General features: G+C 40.0%; 1 protein-coding gene across 3 annotated transcripts in view; it reads right to left on the reverse strand.

The window, feature by feature from the left end:
• Window positions 1–1,034: 1,034 nt before the first annotated feature.
• Window positions 1,035–18,659, reverse strand: part of DGKQ (diacylglycerol kinase theta) — a 146,347-nt gene continuing 128,722 nt past the window's right edge. Inside the window, exons 20-23 of one of the 3 annotated variants that reach the window (XM_050943063.1) lie at window positions 14,343–14,489; window positions 12,879–12,990; window positions 11,215–11,367; window positions 1,035–9,557 (exon numbers count right to left, since the gene is read on the reverse strand). In XM_050943063.1, coding sequence (XP_050799020.1) covers window positions 9,459–9,557; window positions 11,215–11,367; window positions 12,879–12,990; window positions 14,343–14,489 — 511 coding nt within the window. In that variant the 3' untranslated portion in view covers window positions 1,035–9,458. Of the gene's footprint in view, window positions 9,558–10,320; window positions 10,665–11,214; window positions 11,368–12,878; window positions 12,991–14,342; window positions 14,490–18,659 lie in introns of those variants that run through there. The other 2 variants (XM_050943064.1, XM_050943065.1) reach the window with 2 other exon arrangements.

Raw genomic sequence — 18,659 nt, forward strand, 5'->3', positions numbered from 1 at the left:
GTAATGCTGTCATGATGTTCTCTCCCTCCACCCCCAAACTTAGTTCTCCCACTTGAGAGTCCTTTGTCAAAGGTTTAAGATTTTGAAACTGACTTAGACTACTACAACCACCAACGATCTCACTGACCTTCAGATTCAATGAGGCTCTGGACACATGTTATCTTACGTGCAAAAAATATGATCAAAGCTTGGGATACACCATAATATGCATATAAAAACTCCTTCCAAAAAGAAGCATTACTTAATCTTGTGTCAGCAAAAGGGATGAGTTTGAAAATACTGTACAAGATTTTTCAAGCTGAGTATAAATACCTAAAGCAACTGTGTGAACCGAACTTTGAAAATCTGGACCATTGTTAATATTATCCACAAGGGAAAAGCACAAGGTTAAAAAAAAAAACCAAAATACCATCAAGGGTGCTAACAAATAAAGACAAAAGCAGCTAAACATTTTTAAGAAGCTGGCGCAAGAGATATGGTGTAGGATAAAATACAACAGAACAGCAATGTCTAAACTGCAGAGAAAAAATGGAAACTAGCTAAATACTCAGGTGATCAACTATCAAACACCATGATCTGCAATACAGAAAAGAGAGCAATTCTTTTTCAGAAATTCAGGAAAGAAGCCAATAGTGCAGCATCAGAAAACAGTAGCCACAATGATGGCACATTAGGTAAGTTCATGGAGGACAGATCCCCAATAACGGCTTTTAGCCAGAAGCTGAGAGTGAACGACAGGGGATGGATTGCTCAATATTTGCCTGTTCTGTTCATTCCCTCTGAAGCACCCAGCACTGGCCACTGTTGGTAGGCAGGACACTAGGCTAGATGGACCATTGATCTGACCCTCTATGGCTGTTCTCATGTTATGTTGAGCACTAGGTATTCTTGGACACTTGAACTGTCAAATGCTCGATCAAGCAGCATCTGGAGAATGAGTGAAACAAAGCAAGTTTGTTTGCTCTTTGCAGAAACACCTTTCACCATTTGTAACAAGAAAATTTTAACCAACACGCACAGACTCATCCAGGGTGTAACAGAAATTACCAATTATATTTGTCACAGACATAAATTCTAGTTATAGATCTCTGGTACTCACAAATTATACTTAGAATACAGAATTTCAATCAGTGCAAAATGTACAGTCAAAATTACACACAAAACCATATTGCAAAATATATACAGAATTATTCTAAGAACATAATCTGAGCACAAACTGATGTTTAAATATAAAAGAAAAGTCAACCTCTTTTTTATTTTTTAGTTACTACATTTTAGGAACATTAATTCATAGAGACAGATTACCAGCACAGTGGTCTGCAAGGCAGAAAACTAGAAACTAGTTATACCATGACAATCCTTGTTTAAGCTCAAACCACAAGTAAACGTGTGATATGCTTTATTAGTTTGAGGCACACAACACAGAAATAGAAGAATTCAACCACATTAAGAGCTACACTGTCAACAAATTGTTTCTAAGAATTATCAGGCAGAAGCACAAAGAATCAGCACCGCACACTAGCCGAACTATTCAATGGTCAGTTTAGCTTAGCTTGTCAGGTAATCCACGTGGCCCAACATGTTACAACATTCACAAGAAATGCCATAGACATCATGAAGTACCTTGTTTTTAAAAACTTGTTCATCTTATTTAAAGAGTTAGTCCAATGAAATGGGCTGCTTGGACTAGATGGAAATGGAAAATAACACAATTACTCAGGTAATGATCATTTACCACATAATGGAACTTTTGCATACAGGAGAATAATCAAACTTTTCTACGGTTAACAAAACAATCTGTGCTTCTCTGATTTTGATATCAAGATACCAGATCCTGCCCCCAGCCCCCACCCTTCATCTCAATCTGCAGCTTCACCAAGGTACCTTACTGTTTGTGTCTCAGCCATTTCCAATGTAATATTTTCGCTTAGCACTTTTGAAAAGCTGAAATGAGCCAACTACTTCTATGACACAGACCTCGCAGGATTTTGCTTTAAAGGAGTCAGGTTTAGGTTTTCTAAGCACCTGTATCTGCTCACTTTTAATAATTACTAATTTCTTAGGCACCTCTTGCTACTCCCTATTTGGCAAATTTAAAAGCATAAAGGGAGGAGATCAATCGCCAGAGCAGCATTTGCCCGATATAGGATTCTGTGTCCCTTACTGGTATACATTTGGCCCAAGAGACAGCTGCCTTTGGAAGCAAAGGATGGCTGCATGGCACAATCACTTTAGGCAGACAAGGTAATACCCAGAATTGTCACAATTTTGTGCCCAAATGAGGAATTTTTGTCCTTTCATCTGTAGGAATTCAGAGATGGAAAGTTAAGCCTCTTAAACAGGTTTATATTGTGAATTGCTACAAGAGAAGCGTAAAAGGTCCAGGTGATTAGCACAATATGGCATAAATTGAAGATAAATGAAGCCACCTCTTCTGAGAATAAGTTTTCTCTTAATAGATAAGCTAAGTGCATTATGTCTTGAACATGTTACAAACGTGCTGCTAAACACAGAACAGAACTAAGGGGAGTGAAAGACCCATTTCACTACTCTACAAAGAAACAATGCTGATTTGCTTTGAAAAATATTGTTAAATCATGATATTCACTTGCTTTAAGAGCTCAGACCAACTTTTTCAACACCACTGAATTGTTTATAAAACCATTTTACACATTATCAAAAATAAACTGGTCCTTTCGGAAGAAACGTTCAATCTAATACTTTTATCAGCCCAGAGTCAGTTCTATCAGTTCATGGCAGAAAAGTGAACATCCACTGTGATGTATTTCCCAAGGGTTACTTAAGAGCCCAAACTAAAAAGGCAACGATTCTACTCATGGGCACGGGAAGTGAAAACGGTGCTTCCAAAACATACAACAGTGCACGGTGTCAAAAGCCAACCAGGGTGCATACAATCAATAGTCACCAATCTGTAAACATTGGAACTGCTGCTCTAATCAGACATTTAGAAGCAATTTTAGTAAGTTGTGTTCAAACCACTGCATTCCATGTAAAGCCTTTACATTGGTCAGTGCAAATGCACAGAGAGGTCAAAGAAGTGAAGGCCTTTCAGTTGGACGACTTCTCACACATTCTGTGTGTCAAATTAACTACCTGTTAACATTATAAATACATTTAAAATGAATCTCATGCATTATAAAAATTAGTTTATTAAACCTAATTCATAGAATAGCAGCCAATTTATAATAGGTTTAAAGTTTAAATGAACTTTCAGTCAGTTAGCTATAAATATGTATTGCAAAAATGTTACAATCTCCTCTCCTTCCCCAACGGGGCACTAAACGAGAGTACAGTAATTTCAGTGAAACGGATGCTAGGGAATGTTACAATTACAAGAATAACCAGCATTTTAAATGGCATTCTACAGACTTTGTATTTTAACCTGAAAGTGCATCTTAAGTCTGCAAAAAGGTTTTCCTTATTTACACTACAAACACAAAAAGGCAGTTCTGCCATACACTAAACAACATCTGTTCTGCATTTACTTGTTAAGTGAAAAATGTCTGGAAAATAATGGCAACCCACACAATCTGGGATCTACATTTGAAAATGAGCCAAAGTTCCCAATCTGAATCTGAGCCAGGTCAGTAGTAATGGATGATCTTTGCATTTCATGGCTGTTGAAGGACGTAAGTGGAAATGAGTGGGTGGTCTGAGACCCGCTGCTAGTGGACAAGCGTTCAGATCAAATAGCACCATCAGAATTGGCACTAATTAGTCATCAGTTTCAGCAGAAGGGCTGAGAACAAAGGACATGAAGATGGCACCTGCGGAGGATGGCAGAGGCACACAGTCATTGTGGTGGCGGTGGGAAAGCAGCCTCTGTTGTAGATTGAAAAAAATTCTATTTCCAGGTTGCAATACTGCACTTTGAAAAAAAAACCCCCAGCTGAACGATGAACAGACTGCACAAAATACACAAAGTATCAGGCAATGCTATGGTACGTTTTAAAGCATTTGTACTGCTATAGCTTTGTCGTTGTTACACCTTACCATTTTCAACAATTTACCCCAGGTATATACATTTACTACAATGGTTTAATTTTGTTTGACGTTAGGCAATGTTTAGCAATGACTGTACATACACAACAATAGGTTGGGCAACTGGGTAAATAACATACATGCATAAACGCATCCACCATCCAAACATTCATCCAATAGATATGATCTAGATTGAGTAGACGAGGTACTCTTTTTAAAAATGCCACTTATACAATAAGCTTGTATAGGATATGAAGGATTAAATGAATAAATATCCATTCATAAGAGTTTCATTCATTATTTACAGTCTTGTGACTATTAAGAGGTTTTCCTAGTTTTTCATTAAATGTTTTACACGTGACGAGTTGCGGTTTAGTTTAATATCCATGGCCTGATTAAAATCTACAGGAAGATATACAGAGGTAAAGCTAAAATATATGCTGATGCTGAATTCTAAACTCATTGCTGGATTTTATAACCAGTGAATCTTGTTGAAAAATACAGGTTCCTTAGATCCATGAGGTCTCTGTTGGGAATCTTAATGACGGTGTATCTCACGGACCGGCAAGTAGGGCCTCAGACCACTTGTTTGTTATCAATAAGGATGAGAAGCAAATGACATCAGAACCTAGGCACCCAGCTAAATCCACACGAGGATATACTGTGACCAGATGTTCAATTCGCCCAGACAACTTAATCGTTTTTTGGCAAAATGAGTCACTAAGTTCACAAAGATCAACTTAGATTAAGCATCACTAAGTAGAAGCTTATACTACCCTAAACCAAACCGTAAGTGTTGGAATAACATTGAGGGAATAAGTTACAACCATAAAAGCCAGAAATTGTGAAGTTATGGCTAAAACTCAGAGCAGACATTTTGTCCTTACCCTGTACTATTCAATAACATACTTATCTCTGACTGTATACCTTAAACATGCATTTGGCCTGGATTGGAAAACTGAGATACTGAATAGCACTTTTAGTGACCTCCTTCTCCTCCCCTACTGACAAGGGCTGGAAAGCCAGGAGGTACAGGCCAAATGCAACTTTCCAAGCAGGAAGCAGACAGGCAATACAAGTGTGCCCTGAGGCTTGCAAAGGAGGTAATCAGAGAGGGGCTTGGACAAAGGATCATGCCTGTGCTTGGGACAGCACAGTGTATGTCTCCCGATGAGCCCACAAGGACCACCTGCAAGCACAACCCAGCCTCACCAGGATTCAACCTCACTCCCAATATCGTTTCTGAGCTCTCTGCGCCACATTTTCTAAACCACTCTAGCTTCAAATTTGTTAATGCTATTTTAAGCACTGGCCGGGGGACCAGTGTAAGATTATATAATTATCACATTTTACAGCATTCTCCACTCAGAGCTGATAATGGCATGAACCATGCATTAGACCATCAAAATGTAATTATATTGCATTATCTCACTGGATTTACATAAAACCTAATTATCAGCTGTTACACATGTTTAAAGTAACTTATAAGCAATGCCACCTTTCTGCAGGAAGCCTCCGAGTAATTAATATGAATGCAAAGACTGTACGTGATTAATCCTATCCCCACACACAGCAGGTGTAGTTTTGATAAAAACAAAGCTATAACTCTACAATTCCCTAAGCATCTTAGCCTTTTTAAATACCTGAAATTGAAACAGCTTAAAAACAGTTACTCCAGAGAATTCTTCTCCGTTTTTCAATTGGTTTGCTTATTCTGTATATATTCACTTTTCCATTCCACTTGCCCAAAAATCTGTTGTGTCTTGAAAACATACAGAAGATATTTCAGAACCAGACTAAGAGACAGAAAGGCCACGAACATTAAGCTTTATCTGTTTTCATTTCCAATGGGCCAATCACCAAACTGTCTAGATACCACATACGTCAGACTTCATTTCTGCATGAGCAAGGACCAGAAGCTTCCCATCACTTCTTCTATCCCTATCAGTGTCCTCTCTGGTGGCTGCTTGCCAGGAAAGCACTATGGCACCAGACTATGGGAGGTATGCACAAAGAGATGGATCTTGCACTGTGCTCTAAGTGTGGAAAGAGTCTGGCATTTATACCAACCAGATGGCAGGAAATTCCACAGCCAAAATGTCTTCCACTTAAAATATGCTGTCCAAAGAGTTTCACCTTCGGGTTTGTGAACCACACTATTTCAGATAACAGTCACTGCAATGGGGCAGCGGGAGAAAGAGATAGGACTGAGCACATTACGATCTGTGAAGGTCAGGACTAGCAGCATGAAACAGATCCAGAGTGTCAATTGGAGCCAGTGCAGGAATGGCGCACTGGTGAGATGGGCTCTCTGGCGTGGTCCGTGGAGAAGAGAGGCCTCTGTTTCTGCATTGTCTTTGCAGTCAACTCAGGCAGAGTCTGCAGATGACAAAAACATTCATCTCCATGGCTAGGTTGCATCAGAGAGAACAGAATCAATCTCTCAACTATGCAAAGTCTAAAGGCAGCTTTCCTGGCCACTGTTGTGCCTTGGGTACCCATGAGCACTGATGTATTTCCTTAGTCTGCTGACATCACCCTGCAAGAGCAGACAGCTTGAAATATAATGCTTTCCTCTTCCCACTCTCAGCAGAAGTGCCCACACTCAAGCTGAGCTCAAACTGCCTGCTATTCATGCACGTACCAATTTCTAAGCGCCGAAGTGGAGCTGATGCCGCGTTCGAAGAGGGAAGATGCACATGAAGGATCTGCACCATCAGCATGCAGATCTCACTCTCAACAGAAATATTGTTCTGATGTTGAATAAGAGAGGATGGCGTCCTGTAGCGTCCTTACGGTAACAACACGTGGGGAAGAGGAGCAGCTGTCCCATAAGTCATCTCGATGGTGGATGGTAGAAACTGTTGTTAGATGAAGCCGCATTTGCACAGAGGTTTCAGCTCTGCCCGTGGCAATAAGCCGATTATCAAAGCCATTGCCATGCCTTAGCCACATCCGAAGCATGACTAGAAGGTGTCTATAACATTGGTAGAAAACAACCGCTGCGGGTGTTGACTGGCAACCACTTGCTGAGGAGACCGTGAAAAGGGGATGGCTGGCAAGAACACCAGCATCAATTGCTTGCTAAACAAAGGCTGGGCTTTTGCACATTTTACGGTCGACAGAACGCCATCCTGGAGGTGGCCCTCACTTGGCTTCGATGGTCCATTCCACAAGCAGCGACATTAAGAGTCTTTTCAGAGCCTCTGCCTGAGTCATTGAGCCACGCTACCAATGCGGTCACCATTTTTCTCTGATTTGCTGCCCCCCGAGCAGAGGTGGCTGTCATGTATTTTATCAGTTCCTTCTACAGCCGAGGGTAAGTGTGCCTAGCCACCTGCTAATAGGACTCAGGTTCATGAGGACATAGCTGGGAACAGTTCCATTGGTCAAGACTTACCAGATACAACACTGAAAGGTCTTAGTCCCCTTTCCCTGTGTGGGGTAGGACTGTACAAATTCCTTCCACCACAATGGTTCTGCGTCTTTCCACGCTGCTGTTCAAGCCCATGGTAAGCTGAAAGGGATGTAAAGAGGAGGGGTCTTTAGAAAGGAGCATGCGGGAATGGCTGTGGACAACAGCTGTAGTGTTCTACTAGACTTCAGCACATTAGCCTGGGGACTGGGTAGCATTCTCAAACACCCTGACCTATCAGTCTTCAGCAGGTGGACAAGCACCAGATCACCTTTCTGAGAGGATAGTCATGCCCTAGCGTGGGCTTATAACACACACTGCTCCAGCTACATTACAGTACAGTCATTATGGCCCAGATCCTCAAATGTACTCAGGCTCCACTTCCAATGAAATCAATGCGAGTTAGGTGCCTAAACAGCGTTGAGAATCTGGGCCTACACTCCTCCTCCATGCCCCAAATGCTGAGCTACATTGGCAGCCTGCAAGAAAGAACCGTGGCTAAACAGTTGCAGGAATGCTGTTTTCAGAAGTATACTAGAAAATAGGCCGTTTGTTACTTTATTGCTAAATACTCAGACATCTGAAGCCACACCATTTTGTACAGCACACAACATACATGTTGCCAGACATACAGTCTTACTGAACACACACTATGCCTCATAAAAAACTCAAGGAATTAAACTATGGTGTATTTCCATTTAATGTTAGCCTGCCTCTACGTTCACGTATCGTGGGCTAAGTCTACTCTCCAAGTCGGGGTGTGAATCCGCTGCTCGCGTACACATTTCACGGTAGCTCAGTGAAAGCCAGTGCAGATATAAATAGTAGTGTAGCCATGGTAGCACGGGCAGCAGAGACGTAGCTTAGCTGTGCTGAGCACGTGCCCGCCGATTTCAGGCTGGTTTGTACGTGGTAAAGTTCAGACATGCCTCCACTACTACGTATACTCGCACTAGCTTTCATCAAGCTAACGTAGGAGGAGAATAACGCCCCTTGTAGAGAGACAGCCTTAGTGAACTGATAGTCAATGAAACAGTCGTTTTCGTCAGAGTTAGTACCATTCTTCTACTATCTGGAGCTTGTATGGAAAGTCATAGTCACAATACATTTACATATAGGGCTTTTTTTTTTAATTAATTTGAAACAAGACAGATAAGGACCTGTGGAGATGTATGGAGTCACCAAAGGTAGAACACTCAGCAGGGGAGAAAAATAAGAGCCCAAGAAGTTTGTCGTCTACATATATTACTGAGGTCATCTTTGCCCCAGTTTAGTCAAGAGATAGCTGCTGAACTTTACCAGCCCTTCCACAGTGTTTGATGACTGGAAGAGGCTAGACCATTTCATAACTGTTTAAAACATATTTTTGTCCCCATCCACTTTGTCCATGTAAACCACGTTGAAACGATACTATCTTGGCTATTTTGACTTGAGCGCAGGTTCAGCGCAGTTCTTCTCCTCTGTACACGGCGCTCTTCAGGTTGGGATCATTATCACTACAGTTATTCATCTCGAGTAACGATTTCAAACAGCGATGCCTCAAACTGTGGAGTTTGGCCTTACCCAAGAAGGTCACAGCACAACAGCAAAGAGATGCAACTACGACAGTTCTGTTTGTTGGAAGACTGTTGTTCAGGGTTAGTTTAACAGAACCTTGCGATGATTTCTCTATGGAAGATTATGTAACAAAAAGGCTAGAAATTTCTTAACAAAACGAAAATTTTGCAAAACCAAGTGTGAAGAGCTCCATAGATCTGTGTTATCTATTGGTACAAACCCAAAACCGGGCAATGGTGTAGGGAAGGCAACCAAAGGCAAACATTTCGAATGAAATTAGTGGTATACGAGTAGGTGTGCGTCAGCCACCTAATGAGGCACAATCATTTAACAAAATAAGCAGAACACAGTACTACTACAGTGGAATCAAGGGCAGGCTCATTAGGAACCCTTCTTTACCAAACCCCTGCACACAGCTGTACAGTGCAGGCTCCTTTCATCTACAGTAGCTGGGCTGCTTTTGTTCTGTAAAGGGCTGCTCAATTTAATGTCCCACTTCAGTGATTGGTATACTATCTGTTCTTGTCTCTTTCAAGCTTCCAGTTTTTTTCTGCTTCTGTTTGGATTTTTTCAACATGTGGACCTTAAATAAAACATTTGTAGAGACGGTTAATAAGAGCAACAAAACATCTCTTTATTCAAGTAAATTTAAGAAAGCTATGCTTAGTAATGAATAAAACATACATTAATGCTGCAACAGAAAAGCAATTTAATAGAGATACTATTAACTTAACTCTCACTTGTCTTTTTTTAACCTCTTATAATTATATCACCCAAGATGACTAACGGAGTCAAGGAAAGCCTAATTTTTGGTTTGCTTATTTGCGCATTTAAGAGTGAAAACAGCAAAGAGTCCTGTGGCACCTTATAGACTAACAGACGTTTTGGAGCATGAGCTTTCGCGGGTGAATACATCCGACGAAGTGGGTATTCACTCACGAAAGCTCATGCTCCAATACGTCTGTTAGTCTATAAGGTGCCACAGGACTCTCTGCTGTTTTTATAGATCCAGACTAACACGGCTCCCCTCTGATATTTAAGAGTAGTTTCTTTACAGTGGGCTCCCCACTGATATTTAAGAGTAGTTTCTTTACTGTGCCTCCAAATTGCAAAATGTGTGTCTCTTTCTCTTGTGCAGGAAGGGAAGAGTTTTTATACACTGGCCCTTTTACAAAAAAGGTTAATACTTTGAAATAGACAAGGCGGGTGAGGTAATATCTTTTATTGGAGCAACTTCTGTTGGTGAGAGAGAGAAGTTTTTGAGCTACGAAAAGCTCTTTTTTAACCTGAAGAAGAGCTCTGCGTAGCTGCAAATACTTTTCACATTCTGCAAACTCCTTTTTTTCCTCTCATGACAAAAACTTGGCATTCGACGAGATTTCTGGAACTCTTTCTGAACAACAGATTTCTGCAGTCGTTCTTAAATGGGTCATTCAAGGAACTTCTGTGAGTGGGAGTCATCAAATGCACTGACAGTGCAAAAGAATCATTTGGCTGCTTCATTGTCAGCAGAAATTTCTACTCCTTGGATGGGAGAAACTTTACTCTCAACTCCTCCTCTGCTTCCCCTCCCATTGCTCACACATCTCATTTCTCCACTTTCTTGCTAGTGGATTCCTTGACCCCTGAACAGGGAGAGCACTGTCCCCCTTACACCATGTTCCTGGATTGTCTGAATAACCCTGGTCTTCTGCAACACAAACAACGTAATTAGAACATGGCTCACTGCTGTCTCATGTGAGGCTAAGCCACATTACAAAACCCCCAGGTGGCTGTTTTATTAAACATGATCCCTCAATACTGTAGTTTTGCTGGTGTAGATGAACCCTTTAACTTATGTATGTGAGGTTTGAGCACTGGCCTGCTAAACCCAGGGTTGTGAGTTCAGTCCTTGAGGGGGCCATTTAGGGAACTGGGGTAAAAATCTGTTTGGGGATTGGTCCTGCTTTGAGCAGGGGGTTGGACTAGATGACCGCCTGAGGTCCCGTCCAACCCTGATAGTCTATGATTCATGGTGTAGATTCCGTAGTGTATATTCATCCAACAGTGATCACATTATACTGATTAGCACTTTAAAAAAGAAATGCACTAAAAGGATGAGGAGCCAGACAAATAGCAGGAGATGAGTCAGACAAATGGCATGACTTAGACTAAGGAACAAAAACAAACAGGAGAAAACGTTAATGGCAACCATTTACATTTTTCTAATGCAACAAAGCAAACTGCGGAGGCAATCTTACCTTTGGTCCAGCAACAGAAATGATAATTTGGCCTGGTGGCTGGATCCAGGGCTCTCCATCTACCTGTACGGGTATTGGTTTCAGAAGCGTAACACGGAAGTAAGATCCTTGGGCTATGCGGATCCCTGATCGCAGACCGCCCTGTACTTGACCCTATCAGAATATCAGAACTGCCATTATTATATAAAACTCTGTAGTATTTATTAGCACAAATAAGCCTTATAAAAGCAAGGACAGGTGCATATCACGTTGTTGCTTCAGACTTTTGCAGCGCTGGAGTACACCCTGGCCTTTTCCTGGCTAAGCTTTCTCCCCCCTAGAAGATTCCAAAATTATGACCTGAAATTTTAAATAGTAACACCTGTATTAACCCCATGCTGCAGAAAGGCCCTGATCCAGAAAGTGGCTCCAAGCCAATGGACCTCAACTTCAGCTGAGCTCCACTGAACTCAAAGGGGCTCCCTGCTGCTGCAAACTTGTTTGTCGGATTGGGGTCTAAATTTACAAAGGAGTCCAAGTAATTGTTATCCTCAGCATACAACATTTATCAGGATTTGTTCAAAAATATTTTTATCTTGTTACAAGAGACACCTAAAAGACCCACAGAAAATAATGACATTTTAAATTGCTTAAAAAATAATGAATTTTAAAAATCATATACAGAATCAAATATACTATCATAAATTCAAATAAAGTCTAATTTTTCATCCTGCTAAGTGCTCTGACATCATAGGATTTTGCTATCTTAAGGTAATAAATGCCGCAGGTTATTTAATGCATTATGTTAGTAATTCCTTTTATCATTTTTCACCTTATAATTTTATTGAGAAGCTTATGAACAATGTGGAATTAGATTACAAGTGGTTTCCACCACATTACACACGTGTAACAAGTTTGGAAGAAAGGGATGTAAAAGTAAACCTCCAATAAGTGAGTTTCAAATTGTTAAGCTGGAACAATAGGTGCAGAACCAATTATGCACAGCCTAATAAAGTAACCAAGGAAGCAAAAATGAAGCCATCTCTACCCATACTGACTTAATTTTTTTAGTTATCAGCCTTTGAAATTTCATTCACCATCCACTTCTATTTTGAAAGAGGGTAAACAAAAGCACCCGACTGACCTAATCTATACCTCTCATTGTTTTGTGCAGCTAACATCTCTCTAAATTAAACAGTCCCATTCTTTATATGGACGTCTTTCAGGGCTTGATTCAAAGCCCTCTGAAATCACTGGGAGCATTTCCATTTACTTGAACAAGAGGTACAGCAGACCCCTCAATGTCTCAAACTTCTTACCATCCAGCTCCAGCTTCCTTCTATATATTGCTGAATTTGGGCACCTGAACAAAGATTTCCAGAGCAGGATTCAAAAGCAGTCTAAGCCCACTCTCCAAGTGCTGTCACAGTCAATGCCCCACAGCATGACAGCCGACTACTTTTATAGCTTAACTTGACTAATATATTTTGTATTCTTAAGATTCTTGGAATTTGTATTGTGACTTTTGAGTGCTTCATTTTACAACCTAAAACTATTTTTTGAAGGTGTTGAGAGCAAAATATTTACCTTGAGGCAAATTCACAGAGATGCTTAAGTGAGTAGTCACTGTTCTCACTTGCTCAGTACCTCCAAACAAACAAAAAGCAGGCACAGCACTGACTTACCATGTGCACGACACCGGTCACCCCCACAACTTCCAGTAAGCCATCATCGATTCTTGGTTTCTCAAATCGATTATCATGGTCAGATCCCCAGAGATCAGCTCCAGACCCCCAACTGGAGCAAAGCACACAAACATGGCCGCTGAGAGTATGTTGGAATCTGACAATACTCAAGCAGCATCAAAATATCAGATCTGCTAACAATTTCGGGAGCGATTCTGCTCTTCCACAGATTCTCCTTGAGTGGGGTTATGTATTTCTCCTTTTCCACGTTACAAAACACGGTATTTGCCTTCCTAAAATTTGGTAACCTCTTGACTACACTGCTGGGGGGTGGGGGAGGGAGAAGATGGAAGCAGTGAGGAAGGCCTAAGCAAGTTTTCCACTGGGGAAAAGTAGACAAGAGGGAAAGAGTCTCATATTATTTTGGGTTGCTGGAAACGACAGGTTAAATCTGTGAAGGCTTAACTTTTATGATTACTACTCAGAAGGTTACCACAGTTCTTGGTAATATCAATACATTTTTTCTTTCAGAAGACACGATATGTTGGAGGGAAGCTAAATACTGAGAAATTGCTCTATCAAATTATTACATTTAGGCATCAAATAGCTTTGTAGAATTAAGAACTTCAGATCATTCCACTGAAATCCTGCCAGTGGGAAATTAATATAATTTTACTTCTTGGAAAATTTCCAGTAAGAATGGTTTGCCTCTCCAATGCACAGCTACTGCTCAACACTGGATATGATTTTTTCCCTTTTCTAGTTTTCTCAGGAATAAAAAAAAAATAGATTTAAAAAGAGAAAAAAGAACAGGAGTACTTGTGGCACCTTAGAGACTAACAAATTTATTTGAGCATAAGCTTTCTTGGGCTAAATAAATTTGTTAGTCTCTAAGGTGCCATAAGTACTCCTGTTCTTTTTGCGGATACAGATTAACACGGCTGCTACTCTGAAAAGAGAAAAAAAAATCTCTAATTCTTGAAGCCATGCCCTAAATTAGAACAAAAAGGTACAGCTGGTTAACTTCTCTTAACGGAGAACTCTAATTAATAGTGCCTTTTAAGACAGTTGCTACAGTTAAATACGATGGCAGCCTTTTCAGTAACTATTATACATTTGTGCAAACAAAAAGAAAGCCTGCATGCAATGTACGAGAGTTGGTAAAAGTTACTAGAAATAAATGTTATGAAATAAGAGCAGAGATAGCAAAGCAGTTCTCATTACACTCGAAAAACGAGGGTTAGTTTCTGTGAACTCAGGCCAGGACTTTCAGAAGAACTGAAGCAAGTTATCTGTCCAAATCTCGTAACTGTTGAGCAGCTAGCTCCCTTGAGCACTTTTGAAAATCCCTGCCAAAAAAAGTAAAGAACACCCCTTCCGTCTAGTCCTAGTGACCACAGAGATTTTGGTGAGTACAACAGGGTGTTTGGTGTGTACAGACAGACTCATTTCTCACATTTTTACCTGGGGATATTAATGAAAATGAGTCCCTCAATACTTGGTAACTCAACTTCATGCTGGTCCACTTGAAGTTTTATCTCTTTGTGAAGGTTTCTGGTGTGATTTATCCTCTGCAGTCCAACTTTTACATATACCCCTTTGTTGTGAAACCTATGAACAGAATAGCACTCTGTCACTGCAAGGTTTGACACTATATTGTGGCACTGTTTTAATCATGCTCATTTAAGCTAACTCTTTTCTTCTAATTTTGGAACACGTTCATTTAAAGTTTCCTTGAGTTAAATCACACTTAAGTCTTCTAGTTTTAATCAACAAATCGAGCTATTTCAGGTGATAAACTGTTACTTCATATTGACTTTAATGAATAGAGAGAAAGACAATTTAGGCATTAGGCATAGAACACATGGAAATATATACAAGTAAAGATTCAGAACTGCCTTTCAGAAGGCTTCCTGCTTGAAAATAATTTTATTTTAATCAAAATATACTACTTTGTAAATTGAGTGTGAAAACACAGAGTAATTAAAATTGGCACCGTGCCCATAAACTGTCAAGAGTCTGGATAAACAGAGAGATAAATAAGTCATTTGAAAATATAAACTGCCCAAGCTGTAGTGAGAAAAATTTCTAAATACTTATTATACTGATAACCCTCAACCATTCTGTGATGGTTGCAAGTGTTCCAATTTTACAGAGAAGAAAATAGAGGAAAAGGTTAACCCCTTATTTACAATATTTTTAAATGTTATTTTAGCGAATGCATTTTAATTAAGTGCTGTTTAAAATCAGGTTAGTAAAATGATACCTATGGAAAAGTCATCTGCAGGGAGAAAAGCTGGCATCCCTAGATCTAAAAGCACGAATCTCTACAGTTTCAGCTAAAAGATCAGATCCACTAGCTTGCAGACAGTAATAGTGGACAAGTAATAGTGACCAAACCCCTGTGGTACTCTAGTCACTAAATAGGTGCAAAGGACCACACTACATTAGCAGGGATTACAGAAGTTCCTCGGGCAGACAGCGTTTAGCACCTTTAAAAACATTAGCTGAGTAAGGTGTGCTAACATGTTTTAAATAGCACTTAATTAAAACATGTAACCCCCTCCATCACTTCCCCCGCACATTAGCTAACTATTTATTTATTTAGGAAGGTTTAAAAGATTTACCATGCCATGCAAATATCACAGAGAAAATGCTTTTTGCTAGTCTAGATAAGTCTTAAAGGTGGCTTGGTAAATGCATTAAGTAACATGTTATAAATGTAGACAGGGCAAAGTTGTGTTTTAATACCTTAGCTAGGAGAGGTGAACTGTAGGCACCCCCATAGGCTCACTCCATGGGACTCATACACAGAAAATAAAACCTAAGGCATCTGGCCACTTCAGCAGGTAAATCCCTGCCCCTGAAGTCTTTCCAGGAAAAAATGCCATGGAATAGCTGTGTCCAACAAGGCCCTGATGAACTAGGCAGGTAACACCTGTGAGTTATGTCGTGCTTCCTGCAGACTCAGGAAGACCTCAGACATCGGTTCACATTTCCAGGTTCTTGTCACAAGAAGGAGGGCTACAAACATTGTATTTTAAAATGAAAGCTGGATTCTACAGCAGAATTCTACAGGGTCCTGTCAAAAGTCCCCTCACCAGGGAGGTTACACCTTAATACTCCTCCTCACACATTACAGTTCTCTAGAGAGAGGACTAGAATGTCAGTTTTGCCTCCCAGATACAGGCAGGAGCAGAGCGACCACATCCGAGCAGCGTGTACAGCACCGCACCTCATGATGAGTGAACAGAACAACTGCAGTTTGACGTAGGGGTGGCCATAAATGCCACTTTAAAAAAAAAAATGGTCCAAGGTGACAGACCAGGTGCAGTGACTTACAGCTTATGAACAGGGAAGCTCAATCAATAACTGAGTAGTTGATAACCTTTTCCACACATTTAAGTCTTTAGCTTGTTACCATGGTGACTGTCGTAATGAGTCTGTGATCCCAAAGCCCTTTTATGCCAACTGGTAAAGGGCATACCCTGGTCAGAATACTTAGCCAAACACCGCGTCTTGTTAAGTATCATGTAAAAACTGGCAACACGTGGTCAGTACTATCACTGCGTGATGTATGTACAGATGATGTGTAAAGAGCTGTGTGCGTATGCTGGGAATACTTTACTAAAAGATGTTTTGGGGGCAGACTTGACAAACAAGTTTGCCCTAGACAAAGGAACGTTGGTTTGCCAGTCTCCAAAGTAAACTGAGCACGGTGATGCCTGAGACAATGAAAGTTACAATGACATGCAAATCAACAGGGGGACTGGGAAGTGACCAGGAAGAAAAAGGTTTACTAGACTATAAAAAGAAGGGGAGAGAATCCTTTACATATCCATCACTTAAGAAACAGAAGAGGCCAGGGCTCTTGGAATCTGTGAAAGGTGGATCCTTCAGCAGTGTGGGTCGAAGACTCTGGGAACTGACTGTAGGTAAGAAATTGCCTGAAACCAGAACTGTGACCTGTTAAGTTGTAGATACTAGAAAGCGTGTTTTTACTTTTGTTTAATTTGTACCCATACTTGTCTCTTTTTCTCTTGCTTACTGCCATTTAAATCTATGTTCATTATTAATAAACTTGTTTTTACCATAAAACCATCTCTGTGCTGTGTATAAAGATAAAGAGCATATCCTCAGGGAGCCAACAGGCGGTCTCTTTGGAGACAGCAGACTCAATAAATTCTGTAATCGCCAGTGAGAGGGACTGAACACTGCAGAAACATCTCTGGAAACCTCAGGTGCACTGGATGTTACTTGCAAGGCAAGGTTAAGACTGGCAGAGTCTCAGGTTGTTGACTGGTGAGGCTACCAAAACTGGTGTGTCATAGTTAAGCCAGGGCAAAGTTCTCCCTTGATAAGGCAACACAGTGGCTTATGGTTCATGGCTCCCTGGGGAGTGCATTACAAGTACTAAACAATTACAAATAGCACTGGCAGCCTACGGGCAGGCATATAAAACAAATTAATTTTGGCTTTATCATCTCCTTGATTAGTCATTATATACCCATTAACAACAACAGTAAGGTGATTTGAGACAAGTCTATTTATGTCTGAAAGGCAGCAATAATCAAGTACTTCTGCTGAGTGGAGAAGATCACAACTCAGTTTTCCGTCTGAAAGTGTCATTTCAACAAAATCCAAATTTTTCATTGAAACTTATCTATTTCAATCGAATTTTTGAAGATGTCAAAATAGGACATTTTTGTAATGAAAAATTTCAATTTTTCATCTCAAAAGGACTTTTCATTTTAAAATTTATTTTGCATAAAAACTAATTAAAAAAATTCCAAAATCTAAATGACATTTCAGTTGACATGAGATTTTTTTCTTTAAAATTTTGTTTTGCAAAGAAATTTGACATTTCTGGGGACAAAAAAAAAAAAAAAAGATTTTTGTCAGATGGAAAAACAGATCTCCAAAGAACTGGCCAATCTCATCCTGTTTACCCACGAATCTCATTCTGTTTGGGAATTTGTCCTATCTCCTCATGTACAACTCTTAAACATATGACACTAGAATCCCCTATCATGTCACTCATTACTAGACATTTGCAATTTGGTGCAGCATGATAAAAATCACCAGAAGAGATGGAATTGTAAATGTACATGTGGCTATATTTCAGCTAAAGCAAATTAATAAATGAGACATTAGCAGCTGCTGCCAATGTTAATTCAGCATGCCTCCAGCAAAAACACTTGAAGCCTACTCCTGTCTTTCCTTAGAACATTGCATATGAACTGCTATGTGCTTTTAGCTATACAAGGAGGAAAAACACGGTCTCAAGATACACAAAAGCTATTTAGAATGCCATTATGATTATACTCCCTACACTATAAGCTCTGCTGACTAATTAAGTCACTAGAAAGCTACTGCTACTCCATACCAGGCAAAAACAAGCATGATTTTTCAAAAATAAATAAATAAATAAAGATGTTCAAAATGTGCTACTGCACATCAGCAAGCAAACTTAAGTACAAGAGTCAAGTTCTTAAAGACCATTCGTACAAGTAGCCACACCAAATATGACCAAAAATATCTATCGTTAAATATCAAAGAGAAATATACAACATGTAAGACATCAAGGTTGCTCCTTTACGTATGTGTTTGACCTTTCAAAATAACCTAATGTGTAAGTCAATATACGCATGATGCTTGTGAGGGACAAAAGAGCTTTGAAATTCTGTGAGAAGATACTTTAACCCTACCCCCAAAACAAAGCACTATATTCTACCTGGCCTGGGAATTAAGACCAAGACCCAATTCCATACGGAATGCACC

The sequence above is a fragment of the Gopherus flavomarginatus genome, chromosome 3 (assembly GCF_025201925.1).
Source record: "Gopherus flavomarginatus isolate rGopFla2 chromosome 3, rGopFla2.mat.asm, whole genome shotgun sequence".
Taxonomy (NCBI): Eukaryota; Metazoa; Chordata; order Testudines; family Testudinidae; genus Gopherus; species Gopherus flavomarginatus.